Source organism: Rhinoderma darwinii, chromosome 10, assembly GCF_050947455.1.
Source record: "Rhinoderma darwinii isolate aRhiDar2 chromosome 10, aRhiDar2.hap1, whole genome shotgun sequence".
NCBI lineage: Eukaryota > Metazoa > Chordata > Amphibia > Anura > Rhinodermatidae > Rhinoderma > Rhinoderma darwinii.
In genome coordinates this window covers 99,261,183-99,281,164 of record NC_134696.1, presented here as the reverse complement: position 1 = coordinate 99,281,164, position 19,982 = coordinate 99,261,183, and the positions used below count along the sequence as shown (strand labels likewise).

Below are 19,982 nucleotides of genomic sequence, written 5' to 3'. Positions count from 1 at the left end.
ATAGCAGTGGAAGAAGGAAAAAAAGTAGGAAAGATCTGTAACCAGGATGATGCTGAAAATCACCTCCATCAATGTGAACAGTGTGAAGAATAGGAGCAGGCGGCAGGCGATATTCCAGCGTCTGTCTGACGACAAATCTGACATCATCTTTATACAAGAGACTTATCTGAAGAGCAATGCTCAGGTGTACGCAGCCAAGAGAGACTGGAGACACGGACCATCATTCTGGTCCTTTGGACTGGAACGAAATGATGGCGTAGGAATTCTATTTAATAATATGGATGTACAAGTGGAGAAAGTCCTGGAGCTCTGCTCCGGCCGCTGCCTGATGCTGGACTTTACCCTGGACACTGTACATTATAGAGTCATTAATATCTATGCCCAGCAAACCAGGAAAGAGAGGAGGGAATTATTCCAAAATATTAAGCCCTATTGTTTTACTTCTAAGGTCTTTATTTTGAGTGGTGACTTCAATAGTGTCTCCAGTAATGTGGATCGTTCCAGTAGTCACAAAAGATTGAGATATGATGAAAATTTTCTCAATAGTCTAGTCCAGCAGGCTCATTTAGTGGACCCCTATGGTCTACATTGTAGTCGTAAAGCCTACACTTATCATAAGGGAGGTCATGCAAGCAGAATAGACCGTGTGTACATTAAGAAAGAATTGAAGTGTTCTCAGTATAGGATAAGTCCTATAGAGTTCTCCGACCATTGTATGGTGAGTGTAACGCTGGATCTGGACGATGCTGTGGTCTATGGTAAGGGCTACTGGAAGGTAAATAGCTCTGCGCTCCAGGATCCACAGTTTAAAGAGTCCTTTATCACATTTTATAACGACCGGAGAACTACCCAGTGTATGTGCGATGATACAGCGGAGTGGTGGGAGGACATGAAAAGAGACATCAAGCAGTTTATTATAAGAGCTGCAAAGAGACGGAGTAATATGGAGTATATGAGGTATTCTGCCCTGAGACTGCTACTGAGCCGTCTATATAGTAAGATGAATAGTGGAGAGCAGGTAGACTGAGAGAGCGTCCGCCAGATAAAGCAGAAGATGAGACAGCTGCAGTATGATCGCCTCAAGTCTCTGAAGGCAGAAGGCCAGTTTGATAGTTGGGGGGTTCATACCCCAGATCCCTTTATTGCCTGTAAGAACCGGGTTAGTAAGAAACGTCTGGTGAGTCTATTAGATGAGAACGGGATGGAGCAATCAGAACAGAAAAAACTTCATAAAATCATTGGAAATTATTATGGAAAACTGTTTGAAGGGAGTCAGATTAGAGATGGCGACATAAAGGCCTATCTGAAGAGTGTGACCCTGCCAAAATTAGATCCAGCGCAGGCAGATGGCATGGCTGACCCTATATCTGAGGAGGAGGTAAAGAGGAGCATCGACTCCTTAAAAACCAAGAAGAGTCCTGGTCTGGACGGCCTGACCAGCGAGTTTTATAAGGAGTTCAGGGATTTATTGGCCCCTGACCTGGTGCAGGTATATAATGATTGCCTCTCTGCTGGGAAACTTTTACAATCGCAGTATAAATCTGTTCTAGTTCTCCTAGCAAAGAAGGGAAATCAGAAAGATTTAAAAAATTGGCGTCCATTGTCCCTGCTGAACACGGATTATAAAATCCTGGCCAAGATCTAGTATTACAGGCTGAGTGAGGTGGCGGATGATCTCATCATCCCTAATCAGACGTGTGGTGTGAAAGGCCGGACTATAGAGGACTCCTTGCTGCTGATGAGAGAATCCATGACTTATATTAAGCAGCATGAGGTGGGGACATATATAGTAGGCTTAGACCAGAGTAAGGCCTTTGATAGAGTCCATCATGACTACCTGTATCAGGTGTTGTTGGAGTACGGCCTTCCTGCGCAGTTTGTACAATGGCTGCAGGTTCTGTATAAGGAGGCAGTTAGCCGGCCTCTGATTAATGGTCACTTGGCAGACGCCTTCAGTATAAAGTCGGGTGTGCGGCAAGGCTGCCCTCTCAGCCCATTATTATATGTGTTTAGTCTGGATCCATTTTTAAGGAAATTGCAGGACAATAAAAAGTTTATGGGGTTGAAATGTCATTTGCAGAATAAAGTAGAGGAGATAAAGTTCTGCGCCTATGCGGATGACGTGACGGTCATGTTGTCTTCTGCTGGTGACTGTGCAGCTCTACAGCAAGAGATAGCCAGGTTTTCCCAGGTGTCTAATTCTGCTGTGAATATGGAGAAGAGCGAGGCCTTGTGGTTGGGAAGTGACAGCGATGTCTTCTCGGTGCCCTTCAGAACAGTTCAGGAGAAGATAAAGATTTTGGGGGTTGTGTTTGGAGCTGTGGATGAAGGGAAGGTGAACTGGGAGGAGAAGTTAGCGCTGTGTGAGCAGAAGGTGCTGAGCTGGAAGCACTGGCGGCTGACGTATCAGGAGAAGGTCCGCCTGTTGAAGAGCTTCCTCCTCCCGCTCTTCCTATATATCAGTGTGGTGTTTCCAGTACCGGATACTTTACTTCCCAGACTGACAAACGTTTTCTTCCGCTTCTTGTGGGGTAACAGGGTCAATGTAGTCAGGAGGAACATTGTCTATCTCCCTCATAAGGAAGGTGGTCTCTCCATGCCCTGCCCGGAGCTCTTCTTTAGTCTTATGTTTCTGATGAAGAATTTTTTATTTTGTAAGAATGCTGAGGTGAAGCCATGGGGCAGTTTGTTTAAAAGTCAGATCCAGCAGTTTGTGTCTGTGTGGTCAATAGGTGACCCCATAAAGAGGATCTCAGGGCGCATTAAGAATAACGTGTCTTGGTATGGAGTCAATATAATCAGGAAGATCATTAAATGGAAGATCTTATATGATGATGTCAAGTTACTCCATAGGAAGGAGTTGTACAAGAAGCTCCTTAGATGTCAGTTCACTGTCCATATACAATTGAGGGAAGCCCCGAGCCTTGATATAAGACAGGCTGCAAAAATCCTGGATGACTCTAGAGTTCCTCCGCACATGAGGGACGTGGCATGGTTAGGATTCCATGGCAAAATGTATGTTAGAGTCAACCTTAAGTGTAGATTCATGTTGGACAGATTCTGTCCTAGAGAAGAGTGTCCCCAGATACTAGAGACCATGGAACATCTACTGCTAGAGTGTCCTTTCAGTATACAATTATGGGAAGCTGTGTCCCTGTCCCTGCAGTTACCACATCTAGTGGGACAGCCATACTCTCAGCTACTGTATGGAGACTTCCAGCCTGAACTTAGTGTATATGATAGAAGTTCATTATATGTCATAAATGTGGTGACCCTGTATCATCTGTGGTGTGCGCGATGCAGCCTGGTCATCAATAAAGAAGAACTCTCCTGTAATACTGTCAGGCATAATATCTTGGAAAGTCTTAAGACTGTGTATAGGAAAGATATGGAAAATAATTTGAATTTATACTGGAGGAATATTAATATATCATGCTTTGTTTAATATTTGTGATGTTATTAAGAGACAAGTTTTGTTCTATATTTGTCATGACTGTCTTGTAAATACATTGTAATATTTTGTTGCAAGTTTTCAAATAAAAAAGATCATTATAGTCGTTATATTCTTGTATATAGGTGCAGTATTATAGTCGTTATATTATTGTATATAGGGGCAGTATTATAGTAGTTATATTCTTGTATATAGGGGGCAGTATTATAGTAGTTATATTCGTGTATATAGGTGCAGTATTATAGTCGTTATATTCTTGTATATAGGGGCAGTATTATAGTAGTTATATTCTTGTATATAGGGGGCAGTATTATAGTAATTCTATTCTTGTATATAGGGGCAGTATTATAGTAGTTATATTCTTGTATATAGGGGCAGTATTATAGTAGTTATATTCTTGTATATAGGGGGCAGTATTATAGTAGTTATATTCTTGTATATAGGGGGCAGTATTATAGTAGTTATATTCTTGTATATAGGGGGCAGTATTATAGTAGTTATATTCTTGTATATAGGGGCAGTATTATAGTAGTTATATTCTTGTCCATAGGAGAGGATAGACGTGTGCTTGTGAGCTCCCTGTTAGGACTATGCATGGCTTCTGACCCAGGTGGAGGGGAGGGGTCCTGGGCTGATGATCCTGGGAAAGCCCAGAGTCTGGAGTTTGGCCTGCAGCATGGAGATGGTGGAGGTGATGATCTGGAAATGGTGGCTGGTGAGTCAACTGAATCTCATGATGTTGGTGAATTGTGCACAAAAATGACAAAGAAAAATATCTTTAAAATGGAAATGCAAGTTCGCAAATTGAGAACTGAAATTAACCAAGAGACTGATCTAAAGGCAAAGCTGATGAAATGTGAGTGTCTGGATGTTTGCACACGTGAGCTGGTGATATTGAAGGAGAGATTGCAGAAAGAATCATGCACAGTGCCCAAAATAAAGAACTGGGCAATTGAGAACAAAAAGGAGACCAGAGCCCAAACTGTGAAGAGAAAAAATATCATTGCAAAAAAAGACACTGACTATAATATTGTGGAGCAGGGAAACCCTGGAAGATATGCGTTTGCAGTGGCTGGAGGATCACATCTCTCATCATGTGTGGGGTCTGTACAATCAGCCAACACAAATGCTGCTAAAGCTGCAGAGAAATTTGTGCCAGCTGATGAGGGGTTAACTGCAGTAGACTCTATGTGCAGTACTGATGAAGTGAATACGAGTGGCACTCCTGGGAGTGAGCAAGAAAGTGCCGCATATACTGACATTGTGAGACCTCGCTCACCGCAGTGATTGACAGTCTGATATCTGATGAACCAGCGGCACAGGCTGAGGCGGACATTGCAGACCCTGTTCTGGAGGTTCAGCCGTCCACAGTGTCAGTGAATGGAGTGCAGGTTACACAGCGATCAGGAGCAGACACAGGAGGATCTGCAGTACAATCAGCTGAGGAGAGGTCCAGTCCTGACCCACCTGCTGACAGACCTCAGTACAGGAGACTGTTCTCCAGCGTCACAAGACCGACTAACCCCGCACCTCAGAGGAGGAACGCGGTCAGAATCAGGTACTCAGGACCAGAGGAAAACCTCCCCTCCAGACTCTATATTGGGAAAGTTTTGTTGAAGGAGTTTATGAAGTTTAAAGCTTCTGAGGTGTTCGCTCTGATCCACGTTCCCTCCAGCTGGAATTATGACATCAGTTTCAAGCTGCAATATAGTCTAGACTTGTTCTGGAGTATTTATAACGATACAAAGGAGCACGCGATGTGGGAGCATCTACATGTCATCCAGCTGACTAAACCCCAGGTAGTCACCGCCACCGTCCTGTTCCAGTCTGAGGTGGTGGCTCTGGCAGATTTGCAGCACTGGTTGAGCAGATATTGTGAGGTGAAGAGACTGCCAACAAAGATCTATGATGAGGAGGAGATCTGGAATGGAGGATATTCTGTCAAGATCCAGCTGGTTCAGGAGAATGGAGTGACCAGACATCTCCCGCACTCATTCTACCTGGGCTCGGAGAGAGGCGTATGTTACTACCCTGGTCAACCGCGACTGTGCCATAGATGTGGGGGCAGACACCTGGCATTCAACTGTTCCCGTATTAAGTGCTCACTATGTGGTCAGTTTGGGCATGTGAAGGACGATTGTACAGGACCTGTCATCTGTAACCTGTGCTTAGGACCTGGACATACATTCCGGGAGTGTCCGCATGCAGAACATAATAAAGAGGAGACCTTTAATGAAGCCATGGAGGAAGACCAGGAGGATGTCTCCATATGTGTAGATACAACCCCAGAATCTGGAAGTCCCAACGATGATGTGAGCCGAAGTACCAGAGACCCTGCTCCAGAGGCGAATGTCTCATCTGTGGATGCTGCACAAGTGTCACCAGCCACTGAAAATAGAGGTCATGCTAAAAGTAAAATATCCAGTCATTCTGTCACCAAAACATCTAAACATCTGCCCAACACCAGTAAGGAACCAGCTGATCCAGCCGCAGCGACCAGTAAGGAACCAGCTGATCCAGCCGCAGCGGCCAGTAAAAAACCAGCTGGGCCAGCCGCAGCGACCAGTAAAAAACCAGCTGATCCAGCCGCAGCAACTAGTATCGATGAGGAGGGATTTCAGACGGTTAAAAGGAGAAGTAAAACAGATGATTCTTCTAGGAAAAAAATCACTGCTGCAAAGAAATCACCGGAGTCTCCAGTGCTGGCGATAACTGGGGGACGTTACTGTGCGCTGGGGGAAGATGACCAGGAAGCAGAAGCAGAGATGGAGCAAGTCTCCTCACACAACCCAGATGACGAACCTCAGGATGAAGATGCTGATCCCCCAATGTCCACCAAAAGATGGGGTGTTACAGGACATAGCAGTGGAAGAAGGAAAAAAAGTAGGAAAGACATGTAACCAGGATGAGGCTGAAAATCACCTCCATCAATGTGAACAGTGTGAAGAATAGGAGCAGGCGGCGGGCGATATTCCAGCGTCTGTCTGACGACAAAACCAATGTCATCTCTATACAAGAGACTTATCTACAGAGTAATGTCCCTGCAGTGTCCCTGCAGTCACCACATCTAGTGGGACAGTGAAACTCTCAGCTGCTGTATGGAGACTTCTAGCCCGATTTCTGTTTATATCATAGAGGATTCCTATATGTCATAAATGTGGTGACCATGTACCCTCTGTGGTGTGCGCGATGCTGCCCGGTCACCAATAAAGAAAAACTCTCCTGTAATACCGTCTAGAAAAATATCATGAAAAACAGTTGAAACAATCTATACTGGAGCAATATTCATATATTATGGTTTGTTTAATGATTGTGATGTTATTAAGAGACAAATGTTTATTTTCTTTACCTGTTATGAGTGTATTGCAAAGGTATTGTATTATTTTGTTGCAAGTTTTCAAATAAAAAATATAATTATAGTAGTTATATTCTTGTATATAGGAGACAGTATTATAGTAGTTATGTTCTTGTATACAGGGGGCAGTATTATAGTAGTTATGTTCTTGTATACAGGGGGCTGTATTATAGTAGTTATATTATTGTATATAGGGGCTGTATTATAGTAGTTATATTCTTGTATATAGGGGCAGTATTATAGTAGTTATATTCTTGTATATAGGAGGCAGTATTACAGTAGTTATATTCTTGTGTATAGGAGGCAGTATTAGAGTAGTTATATTCTTGTATATAGGAGCAGTATTATAGTAGTTATATTCTTGTATATAGAGGCAGTATTATAGTAGTTATATTCTTGTATATAGGGGGCAGTATTATAGTAGTTATATTCTTGTATATAGGAGCAGTATTATAGTAGTTATATTCTTGTATATAGGGGGCAGTATTATAGTAGTTATATTCTTGTATATAGGGGCAGTATTATAGTAGTTATATTCTTGTATATAGGGGCAGTATTATAGTAGTTATATTTTGGTATATAGGAGCAGTATTATAGTAGTTATATTCTTGTATATAGGGGCAGTATTATAGTAATTATATTCCTGTATATAGGAGGCAGTATTATAGTAGTTATATTCTTGTATATAAGGGCAGTATTATAGTAGTTATATTCTTGTATATAGGGGCAGTATTATAGTAGTTATATTCTTGTATATAGGGGGCAGTATTATAGTAGTTATATTCTTGTATATAGGTGGCAGTATTATAGTAGTTATATTCTTGTATATAGGGGGCAGTATTATAATAGTTATATTCTTGTATATAGGGGCAGTATTATAGTAGATATATTCTTGTATATAGGGGCAGTAGTATAGTTGTTATATTCTTGTAAATAGGGGGCAGTATTATAGTAGTTATATACTTGTACGTAGTGGGCAGTATTATAGTAGTTATATTCTTATATATAGGAGCAGTATTATAGTAGTTATATTCTTGTAAATAGGGGGCAGTATTATAGTAGTTATATTCTTGTATATAGGAGCAGTATTATAGTAGTTATATTCTTGTATATAGGGGGCAGTATTATAGTAGTTATATTCTTGTATATAGGGGCAGTATTATAGTAGTTATATTCTTGTATTTAGGAGCAGTATTATAGTAGTTATATTCTTGTATATAGGAGCAGTATTATAGTAGTTATATTCTTGTATATAGGGGGCAGTATTATAGTAGTTATATTCTTGTATATAGGAGCAGTATTATAGTAGTTATATTCTTGTATATAGGAGACAGTATTATAGTGCTTATGTTCTTATATATAGGGGTCAGTATTATAGTAGTTATATTCTTGTATGTAGGAGGCAGTATTATAGTAGTTATATTCTTGTATATAGGTGGCAGTATTATAGTAGTTATATTCTTGTATATAGGGGGCAGTATTATAATAGTTATATTCTTGTATATAGGGGCAGTATTATAGTAGATATATTCTTGTATATAGGGGCAGTAGTATAGTTGTTATATTCTTGTAAATAGGGGGCAGTATTATAGTAGTTATATACTTGTACGTAGTGGGCAGTATTATAGTAGTTATATTCTTGTATATAGGAGCAGTATTATAGTAGTTATATTCTTGTAAATAGGGGGCAGTATTATAGTAGTTATATTCTTGTATATAGGAGCAGTATTATAGTAGTTATATTCTTGTATATAGGGGGCAGTATTATAGTAGTTATATTCTTGTATATAGGGGCAGTATTATAGTAGTTATATTCTTGTATTTAGGAGCAGTATTATAGTAGTTATATTCTTGTATATAGGAGCAGTATTATAGTAGTTATATTCTTGTATATAGGGGGCAGTATTATAGTAGTTATATTCTTGTATATAGGGGGCAGTATTATAGTAGTTATATTCTTGTACATAGGGGGCAGTATTATAGTAGTTATATTCTTGTATATAGGAGCAGTATTATAGTAGTTATATTCTTGTATATAGGGGCAGTATTATAGTAGTTATATTCTTGTATATAGGGGCAGTATTAGTAGTTATATTCTTGTATATAGGGGCAGTATTAGTAGTTATATTCTTGTATATAGGGGCAATATTATAGTAGTTATATTCTTGTATATAGGAGCACTATTATAGTAGTTATATTCTTGTATATAGGAGGTAGTATTATAGTAGTAATATTCTTGTATATAGGGGCAGTATTATAGTAGTTATATCCTTGTATATAGGGGCAGTATTATAGTAGTTATATCCTTGTATATAGGGGGTAGTATTATAGTAGTAATATTCTTGTATATAGGGGCAGTATTATAGTAGTTATATTCTTGTATATAGGGGCAGTATTATAGTAGTTATATTCTTGTATATAGGGGCAGTATTAGTAGTTATATTCTTGTATATAGGGGCAGTATTATAGTAGTTATATTCTTGTATATAGGGGCAGTATTATAGTAGTTATATTCTTGTATATAGGGGCAGTATTATAGCAGTTATATTCTTGTATATAGGAGCAGTATTATAGTAGTTATATTCTTGTATATAGGAGCAGTATTATAGTAGTTATATTCTTGTATATAGGAGGCAGTATTATAGTAGTTATATTCGTGTATATAGGAGCAGTATTATAGTAGTTATATTCTTGTATATAGGAGGCAGTATTATAGTAGTTATATTCTTGTATATAGGAGGCAGTATTATAGTAGTTATATTCTTGTATATAGGGGGCAGTATTATAGTAGTTATATTCTTGTATATAGGGGCAGTATTATAGTAGTTATATTCTTGTAAATAGGAGGCAGTATTATAGTAGTTTTATACTTGTACGTAGTGGGCAGTATTATAGTAGTTATATAGATATTTTCATTACTCAGAAGGGGTGACATTAAGCACAGACGTACAGTAAGTTGCTTTTAAGTTATTTGAGAACTGTGCTTCCTTTTGCACCATGATGGGAGGGACATTTATGAAATGGATTATGTAAAACCTATTTTATTAAATGTTTGCCCATGTAAGTCGGGGATATTTACTGATCTTTTGTTATTTTAAGCTGTTACTGGAGCTGATTATTAATAAGCTTATAGTGGAAATACACTTGCATCATAGTTACATTTCCCTATCTTTCAGGAATTAAAACCTTGTGAAATCACTGAAATCACCACTATTGTATTTGGTTATGTTGTAAGTGTTATTGCCGCTTGTTAATTTCTATGGACAATAGTAGTTGTAGTCTCTCAGCAATCCCATGTACATACACAGCGTTTCAATGGGCTGGCAGCTGTGTCAATAAATCCTGCGTATGGAAAGAGCTGCAACGTGACAGATTGGGAGAGGATATCAGTAGCCAGACTGTGCGGACAATTATCTTATCCTATGTAGTGTTGACTCTGCGCACAACGTGTAATCTGGCCTCAAGCAGAATAATTAAAATACAGGTTCACCGGATAAAAAAAAGTGTATTATGGGTAAATTATTGACCATTTTAATATTCCACTAGGACTAAGCAATTAAAAGGATATTATTGAATAAACATAGTTCCGTATTTTTTGGGACAAGTATAAAGGGTTGTTCCAACTATAATCATTTTCAGAGAAACCTTAGACATGAGCACCCAAAATTGCATTTTAATGTAATTCTACGGGGTGATCCCCTCAAAGAAGATGACGAGTATGTATAGGATATGATGGAATTGAAAATCTGTCACAGGAAATCTGATCTAACTAATCAGCTGGTCTTCTCATAGAGGTGGTCTTTTAGAAAGGTTCCGCTCTAAGGCTCTGTTCACATTTATATGTCAGAAGGTTATGTCAGGAGTGTTCCCCGACCTGTACCTCAGACCTATATACAGTGGCATTTGTCACCCATTAGCCACAATGTTAAAAAACATGTATGCCACACATTTTTTGCAGTGGCCCACTGTGCTATCCTATACAGTAAAAAAAAATATGGCGGCTCATATCACCCCTATAGTGGCCAATTGGACACACATTTGGCCTACATGGGCTAAATAGGGGGCCTACGGCTAGGTTTGGTGTATGTGCCAGGAGCTTTTCCGGCACATTTGTCAAACATGTTCACATAACGAGATGTGACCAGAGCCTAAGGGTCAGTTCACGCGATGTGTAAATACTGCAGTTTTTCCGCAACGGAATGGAGCGCCCAAATCAGCAGCCAACTTTCCTATAGCAAAGTCATATTTTCATTGGTTCCTGCCAACTGAAGTTGATTTCATCCATGGCTTTACCTCCATTAAAATCACTTAATGTGGAGCTGGACTTGCAAGTTTCTTCCATATGGCGCTCACAGATGCATCAGGGATGAAATAGAAGCCAATTCACATCATTAAAAAATCTGGAGAACAGGCTTTTCCCCCTTGGGGCCACTACATATGGTACAAATATGGTACAGCATGGTGGAGACCTGTAGATAGTGGAGGCCCAGAGACAATTGGCCTTTTTGCCCCTCCTGTTGTCCATTCTTGCTTCTCTGATGTCATAGAGATATGTTAGGAGATAGTATGGATGGGGATATGTCAGATAAACTTATTTTCTGGAATGAAGGTTCTTGTGGCTGGACCTGAACCCCACTAATATTGGTTAGAGACTCAGAATTCTCTATGTATTTTCCATTTTTGGCACGTCCAATGCAAAGTAATTTAGAACAAAAATACTTCTGGAGTAGTTCTGTGTCGAACATATGGAAAAGGAATTTGTCATCATAGCTCATTCATTCATGGGTCCCCCAACTCCTACTTATATTATCCTTTACTGTTTTGGGAGGAGAGAACGTTATCTGCTAATTTATAATACTATCCTTTGTATTATATGAATTAGCCAATAGGAATTTAGGGTGGAGTTCCCTTTAAAGGACTGAATATGTCAATGAAAGTGTCACCATCCGTGGGTATGTGGACCCACTAGGCCACAACGCCGTAGCGGAGTAGTAGCTGGCCAAACAACAGTCTATGCAAAGTCCTAGCACAAGAGTGCATGTAAAAGTCCAGACAGTAGCAGAGACTTAGGCACAGATGGAACTTGAAGGTAGATGGCGTCAAACGTGGCAGGTGATACCAGGTGTGGCAGATGACACCAGACGTGGTGTATGACAGCAGGCGTGACAGGTGACACAACATGACTCCAACATGAGCAGAGGCACAGGAACAAACACAGCACGGGATACAGGTAGCAGGGCATGGGAACACTGGGAACAGGATACGACTAACATGGGAATAACCCAACAATACTCAGGCAAGGAGTGAAAGGGCAGGGCCCTTTTTATAGTCCAGGGTGATCTTGTGGTAATTTGTAATTCATTTCACATGCGCATGCTGGCCCTTTAAGGCCGGGAACAAGTCCGCGCACCCTAGGGGACCCTGTAGAGCAGAGCGGAAGTGAGTGAGGGCGTCTCCTAGGAAGGAGACGCCGGCCAGAACATGGAGGTCTGCAGTCGCGGCCGTCGAGGGGTGAGTGAGGACAACGGGCCTTGACTGGGACGTTATAGAAGGTATGAAATCCAGGAAATCCCCAGTATTTGCTTTGTACCCTGGGAAATTATATTTTCGAGCAGCTTTAGTAAAACGACCCATTCTGCACCATTGTTTACATAGGATGTTTCAATCCGCTGAATCACAAAAACTTTCTGTGTTGGCACAAATCATACGTACTAAATCACTTCTACACACTGATAACAATATCAGAGCCAAACACAAACTTACAAAATTCTAAATATTCTAAATATACAAAGATTGTATCAGTTAAAAAAAAAAAAAGCTTCCAAAATATTACAATGTTTCAAATTTCATTATTTTTTTAGACTACAAAAAGGCGGCTGAACATTGGTTAAATGGGCACCTATTGGGCTTAGCCTGGCCCATAGTAAAAACAAAGGAGCCTCCATTGGGCACAGGTTCTGACAAATCATAGTCCTAACGAGAGAGTCGACATGCACTTGATCTGGATGGGTTAATGGTGGACCCAAAGAATCATTTCCCCTGGTGCCCTCAAGATGCCTCAGTCAACTAACAGCTATTAAACAGAGAGAAAAGAACAAACACGGCGCTACATAGTGTAGATTACCCACGGGTAAATGTAAAACGGAAAGGATTAAAGTATGCTCACCTAGAAGGGTTGTGCAAAGCAGGCACAACGCTGGTGAAAAAGCAACAAAAAATCCAGCCTACGTAGTATTATCCACTGCAGCGGATGTGCTTAGGCAGACACACCCAGAGTGTGTGTCGTTTGTATTAAGAACTCAGAGATACAGCTGATGCCCAGGTCCAAACCGGTAAACGGAAATTTACCGCCAGGTAGAGGATTAAAAATAGGAAAAATGGACCAAATATGCTAGGCGCTGCTGCTTTAAAGAAGGATTCATCAGGCCATAGACCTGATGAAGACGGTTTATGGCTTGATGAAGATGCATGTCCTGCGTCGAAACGCGTAGCCACTATTAAATCCTTCTTTAAAGCAGCAGCTCCTAGCATATTTGGTCAATTTTTTCTATTTTTAATCCTCCAACTACCAGCTATTGTCATCCTTATAACCGGAGGGGTAACTTGAAGCTCCTGTGCCCCAATATAAGGCCCTTAACGATCATCATTTATAGTACTGATCTCCTCATATGGGACCTTTTGGGCTCCCTATGGCTCCAAGGCCGGTTGTGACCACAATCTCTGCACCGCTGCCCATAACTGCTGAGCTTAACTGAAAATCTATATGGAAGAAGGGTATGTAAGCATATGCCAGATACAGCTGATGGAAAAAGGGGAGGATGTTGGACTATAAGATCAGCCATGAGAATCAAACAAGAGACTATTAATAACTCATGATTGATCAATTTTGTCAAATACAGTAGGATCCATCAACAGGAATCCAATTTGCTTGAATTTGATGCCGTTTTTTGAGAGCCAACTTGAATGGCATGCCTGGTGATGGATCAATGTGGCATTTCCTTCAAAAAGCAGGATTAGGGGATTGCCCATAGAGGCTGTCAAACTTCTTGCCTTTGAGTCCTGCCCTAATGGGATTTACAAGTGTCCACTTTGTTCCAATTCTATTTCCATGGTTTTTAAACAACTTGGACGCTGGTTTTAATCAGTCGGCTGCAGCCTTTGCATATCTTATCTCCATTTAGGAGGAAGTGATCCATGCAAATTGTCTCATTCAAAATAAGATTATTTATTACAGTGGTGATTAGAGAACAGACAGCAGCTGACCCGCCGAGTATGGAACAGCTCAATTAACATCTAGTTTATTAGATTACTCCATAAAAAGTTGCATAATAAAACCTTATGAGGATACTTTTATATCCGGCTCACAAATTGTGACTAGATATGTCTAAGAGTGGGGGGGATTAAGCTTTTATTTAAAAAAAACTGGCCTGTAACAAAAAGGTGGTATGGTCATCATGATACCGAGAGTCCCAATGCCCAAAGAAGGATTTTGACTACAGCGGCTGTTCAGCATGTGCCCGGCCATTTCATTCACTGTCCATGGAGCTGACAGAAACAGCCGAGTGCTCTACTTGGCGGTCTCCGTTGGCCCCATAGCTATTGATTTTATTTCTTTCTGTTACTTATATAGCACCAAGTGAGGTCCTCACTTACTGTCCCCATTGGGGCTCACAATCTAAATTCCCTATCGGTATGTTTTTGGCATGTGGGAGGAAACCAGAGGTACCCGGAGGAGAACACGGGGAGAACATACAAACTCCAGGCAGATGTTGTCCTTTGGTTGGATTTGAACCCAGGACCCCAGCTCGTAAATGCAATAGTGCTAACCACTGAGTTACCGTGCGCACATGCGCGACCAACACTGCGTTAAAATTTTTCCTTATTGTAATCGTGCAGTGAAAAAGAATGGGGGCTCAGGACCCCCGTTTTAGCAATAGGTGGGTGTCCCAGTGGTGAGGCTGCCAGCGATCATACGCTTATCACCTATACTGTGGATAGATGATAAATGTTCTTAGTTGGAAAACCTCTAAAAAATTAGTCTTGGTTTCTTTCGACTTGACCGTTCCATTTCTCAACGTATTACTAATCATAATTTTGTTTCTTTTGTTTAAAGGGACCTTCTTGTAGATGATCAGCACAATAGGGCAGTCTTGGCCATCTACATTTTCACTTTCATGATGGGCCTGCCTTCTAACTTGTTGGCTTTCTACGCCTTTGTAGTCAAGGTTCATAAGAAGCCAACTCCGGTGGACATCCTTCTCCTTAACCTAACCATCTCGGACCTCATCTTGCTACTTTTCCTTCCTTTGAAGATGCGGGAGGCTGCCTCTGGTATGATTTGGGATATGCCATTGTTTCTTTGTCCCCTTACAGGTTTTTTCTATTATAGCAGCATCTACATCAGCACTTTGTTCCTCACAGCCGTCAGTATAGAACGTTACCTTGGGGTGGCTTTTCCAATAAAATACAAGCTCCATCGCAAACCTGCCTATGCAACATTCACAAGCATCATCTTCTGGTTCATAGCCTATGCCCACTGCAGCATTGTTTATGTGGTGCAGTACTCTATACCCAATAATGCCACAGCTAGTAACGAAACCAAATGCTACGAACAGTTTAATGAGGAGCAACTGAAGGTTCTGCTCCCGGTACGTTTGGAGATGGGAGTGGTCCTTTTCTTCATACCATCCATCATAACTCTTTATTGCTACATCAACTTTGTACGCATTCTGATGTCCCTACCCAACATCCAAAAGAAGAGGAAGCAACGAGCCATTGGCTTGGCCATGGCCACTCTTGCCAACTTTTGCATCTGCTTTGCTCCATACAACATATCTCATATTGTTGGAATAATACAAAACAGGAGCCCAACATGGAGGGTGGATGCTCTACTTCTCAGCACATTTAATGCCACGTTGGACCCGGTTGTTTTTTATTTCACGTCAATGACTGTCCAAAAAACTTTTTGTGACTTCTTAGCTGCCCTATTGGTAAAATTAAGGAGCATCTGTCCATGTAAGAAGCTCTGTCTGCCACCATGTGATCCTCCATTTAGAGACAGCAGTCTAGATATGTCCTCCACTTGAGACTACACGGTCAGTGTTAGAATTTTTGATATTCAAGCATTGCCTGAGCAGCCCAATAACCTCGAAGAAAGTCAACGTTAAGGAAGGGACACAGACATTGTAGAGCTCAATAGCCCTATATCACCTGAAGGAATCCTTGTATAACTATTCACCTTTGTCTTCAAGCAGCAACATCCAAGGACAATGTAACAAATGTTTTTAATGAATACATTGTATTATTGATATGGTTCGCTTATATGATACTTATATATTATGACTACAATCCAAAAATTGTATATATGTATATAAAAAAAACTGTATTCACTAATCTCCTGATCTCCCTCCGGTAGTGGCTGCAGGCAGACAGAATTGTATTGCGTATATCTACCCAACCATGTCTTTATGGATCTTGTGCACTAGGGCACAGTCATACCGAAACAGAAAGGAGCCAAACCACATACTGTTCCCAAAAAGTTGGAAGTTACAATTGTCTAAAATGTCTTTTTATGCTGAAGAATTAAGATTTTCCTTCACTGGAACTAAGATGCCTAGGCCAACCCCTGAAAAACAACCCTATAACATTATCCCTCCTCCACCAAACTTTACAGCAGGCACAATGCGGTCAGGCAGATAACGTTCTCCTGGCATTTACCAAACCCAGACTCGTCCATCAGACCACCAGATAGAGAAGTGTCGCTCCATAGAACATGTTTCCACTGCTCCAGAGTCCAGGCTTTACAACACTCCATCCGACACTTGGCATTGTGCTTGGTAATGTAAGGCTGGCATGCAGCATAAATACGGCACAAGAACAAAGCTCAGTACATAAATACAACACCAGAACGAAGATCAGTTCATATATACAACACCAGAACCAAGCTCAGTACAAAAATACAGCACCAGAACCAAGCTTAGTACATATATATAGTACCAGCACAAATACACCTCCGTACAGAGATCATTTTCAAATTCAGTTTAAACCCTGCTATAAAGGCTTGTATGGCATAAATCTACAGCTCCCAGTATGGCCTTAACAGTGGTAGGGATACGCTGCAGATCATACAGTGACTACAGTACTGATACAACGCAGTTAGAAGCAGAATAGACATTTCCATTCAGTGACTCACATGTGACGTCTTCTCAGATAATCATCGTTATTTATCTCTATTCTTTTCCATCATTACGACTTCTCCTGGCCACGACCCATTTCTGCAGTTTGCCGCTCAGATGTCTTCGGCTCCTAACTTTTCAACTATTCCTGCACCTATAAATGAAGATAAAATTCTCATGGTGCCACACACTGCGCATATGATTATAATAGCACCCTATACTGTGTCCCTGAATACAATCGTGCCACACACTATAAAATAAAGCACCAACCACACACACGGTGCCCCCTGTAGAGAAGTGCCACACACCGTGCCCCCCTGAAGGTAGTGTCCCCATAGAGCCTCCTGTAGATAGTGCCCCCCAAAGAGCCCCCGGTAGATAGTGGCCATGATAAAACCCCCTGTAGATAGTGCCCCTCATAAAGCCCATTGTAGATACTGCCCCTCATAAAGCCCCCTGTAGATAATGCCCCTCATAAAGCCCCCTGTAGCTAGTGCCCCCATTGAGCCCCCCATAGATCCTCCTGTAGATAGTGGCCACCACACAGCACCCTGTAGATAGTGCCCCCATTGAGTCACCTGTAGGTAGTTCCCCCCACCATACAGCGTACACCATATAGTGTCCCCATAGAGTATACTATAGACAGAGCCCCCTGTAGATAGAGCCCTCCATAGAGCCTTCTGTAGATAATACCACTCACAATGTTCACTGGAAAAAAAATGAAACTTTATATACTCACCTATTCCCATCTATTTACCTGTTCCTCTAGCGACGCAGGCCAGGTCTCTTCTGAATAGGTCTGCTCAAGCTAAACGACACAGGTGGTGCGATGACGTCATCGCACTGCCTGTATCATTAAAATGCGCTGAATCGCAAAGCAAGGAACTAATGTTCCCTGCCCTGCCAGCACTAGTGATTCCATTAGTTATATCTGCGCTCTATAAATGCAAATACAATTCTAGTGCAGGAGTGGTGGAGGCTATAGATTTCGGATGGTGCCACCGCCGCCCCCTCAGAAAGGCAGCAGGCCACCACCTGAGGCGAGAGGCTCGCCTCGCCTCATGGCAGGTATGGCCCTGACCACAAGGAAGGCTTAGATACAGGTCTCAGCAGACAGTACACAGTGTGATACTGTCGCTGTCCCAGTATCTAAGCCTATCACATGGCCCTGGCAGTCAATAATCTTATACTTACCCTTCTCACTACTGAGCAGGGTCCTCTTCAACTCTGGTCGCAGCATGGGTCTTTAAACCATTCAGCGTCATGACGCTGAAAGTTGTCCGGACCAGCGCTGCATCCCAACCCAACTAAGGCTCCACTTACTATATCTTTTTTATTAATTATACGACTGAGGAGCTAATCAGACAAAACGGTCTGTATGGTTGTTTGACGCAACTAATGATTTATAAATATCTTCAAATATAATATATCTGTATATAATGTGCCATGCTACTGACGACTGCACAAAGAGAAATGCTGTATTTAGGGTAAAAACCAAACAGGTCACACGTGTGGATCGGTCTCAGAGGAGAGGTAGACATGGTGCCCATAACAACCAATCAGAATTCAGCATTCATTTTAGCAACCAATGAAAGCTGGATTTTGATTGGTTGCACAAGTAAAGCTGAATTTTTATTGGTTGCTTCTTCTCTGAGGTTTTCTTATATATGGCTGATCTTGCCGGTGTAATATAACTTGGATATGATGTGTGTTGTATACAGCAATGGATAATAAAGATATTTTTCTATAAAAAACGATATCGTTACAAGATACAAACTTATTTTCTGGGGTAATAGTACTTTTTTTGCATTCATTATAAGGAGGGTTTTTGGGGAGGGTGTATGTTCTTTCTTTTAAGAAATTATTTCATGGAAATGGAGACATGTAAAGCCCTGATAGTCTGTCACAGCCCCCACAGACAGAGAAGTATCCAGGGTGCCCCCATAATGACAGTCAGAGTGATCAGCCTAAATGTGCCCATAGGCAGTAATCTGCTAGAGTGCCCCCATAATCACAAAATAGAGTTCCAACATGACAGTCTGAGTGCCCATATTGGTTGTCACCATTACCCGACATTCAGAGTGCCACTCATGATAGCCGGAATGACCCACAGATAGTGAGAGTGCACCCACAATGACAGCCCTAGTGCTGCCACATTGTCTGTGTCAAGCTAAAGAACCTCCATAATTATGTCAACCAGAGTGCCCTCATAATGACTGCCAGTGCCACCATAATTATACTGACATCCCATATATATCCACTGCCCCAATAATATTTCAACCTGAAGACCGTCCTTTCTGACATTCAGTCCTTGCCTTCCAAATTTAATGTTGAAGCCCCATATCTCATTTGGTTTGGCGGATTCAAATCGTGTAGACTGGCGTTTCTCAATGTTCCTATGCCAAGGACATCCTACTCGAATAAATTACAACAAAGTAACTCCAAGGTTATGATCATACACTGTGCTGCCTAATAAAAGCACGGTATTATAGCACAGGGCGAGTACCCCCTGAGAATTGGTGGCATGTACCCGTAGGTTGAGGACCTCGAGTGTAGACTATTGTCACAAAGCCGTTTCCGAGAGACCGAGACTAATATCCAAAAAGTCACATGAGAGAAAAGTCAACATGGCCTGGACCATTGTCCCTGAGAATTAATTTATATTTGGAATTTGCATTTTTACAAGGAACTAATGTTTCAATGAAGCTTATTTTACAAGGTCGCATATTTACAGATGTACTGGGCTCTTTGATCTGGATGAACGCGTCTAAACGGGCATCAGATAACGAAAAATGCCACGTCTGCTACTTCCTATTAACGCCGGGGTTGTGGCTTATTAAAATTGTATATGAATTTATATCAACATCCATCTCTGTTGGCCGAGACTTGACATCTACAAGTCATCAACTGTGGCGGACGTTTCCAATCTCCTAGGACCCCCATGATTGCAGAAATTGGTGGGTGTGTAAAGTAACTGGATGGGATGTGTTCAGATCTTTAA

At 41.2% G+C, this 19,982-nt stretch overlaps 1 protein-coding gene across 1 annotated transcript in view; it reads left to right on the top strand.

Annotated features, from left to right (window-relative positions):
• Window positions 1-15,892, top strand: part of LOC142662679 (free fatty acid receptor 3-like) — a 96,010-nt gene extending 80,118 nt beyond the window's left edge. Inside the window, exon 2 of the mRNA XM_075840891.1 lies at window positions 15,046-15,892. Coding sequence (XP_075697006.1) covers window positions 15,046-15,892 — 847 coding nt within the window. The remainder of the gene's footprint in view (window positions 1-15,045) is intronic.
• Window positions 15,893-19,982: the final 4,090 nt, after the last annotated feature.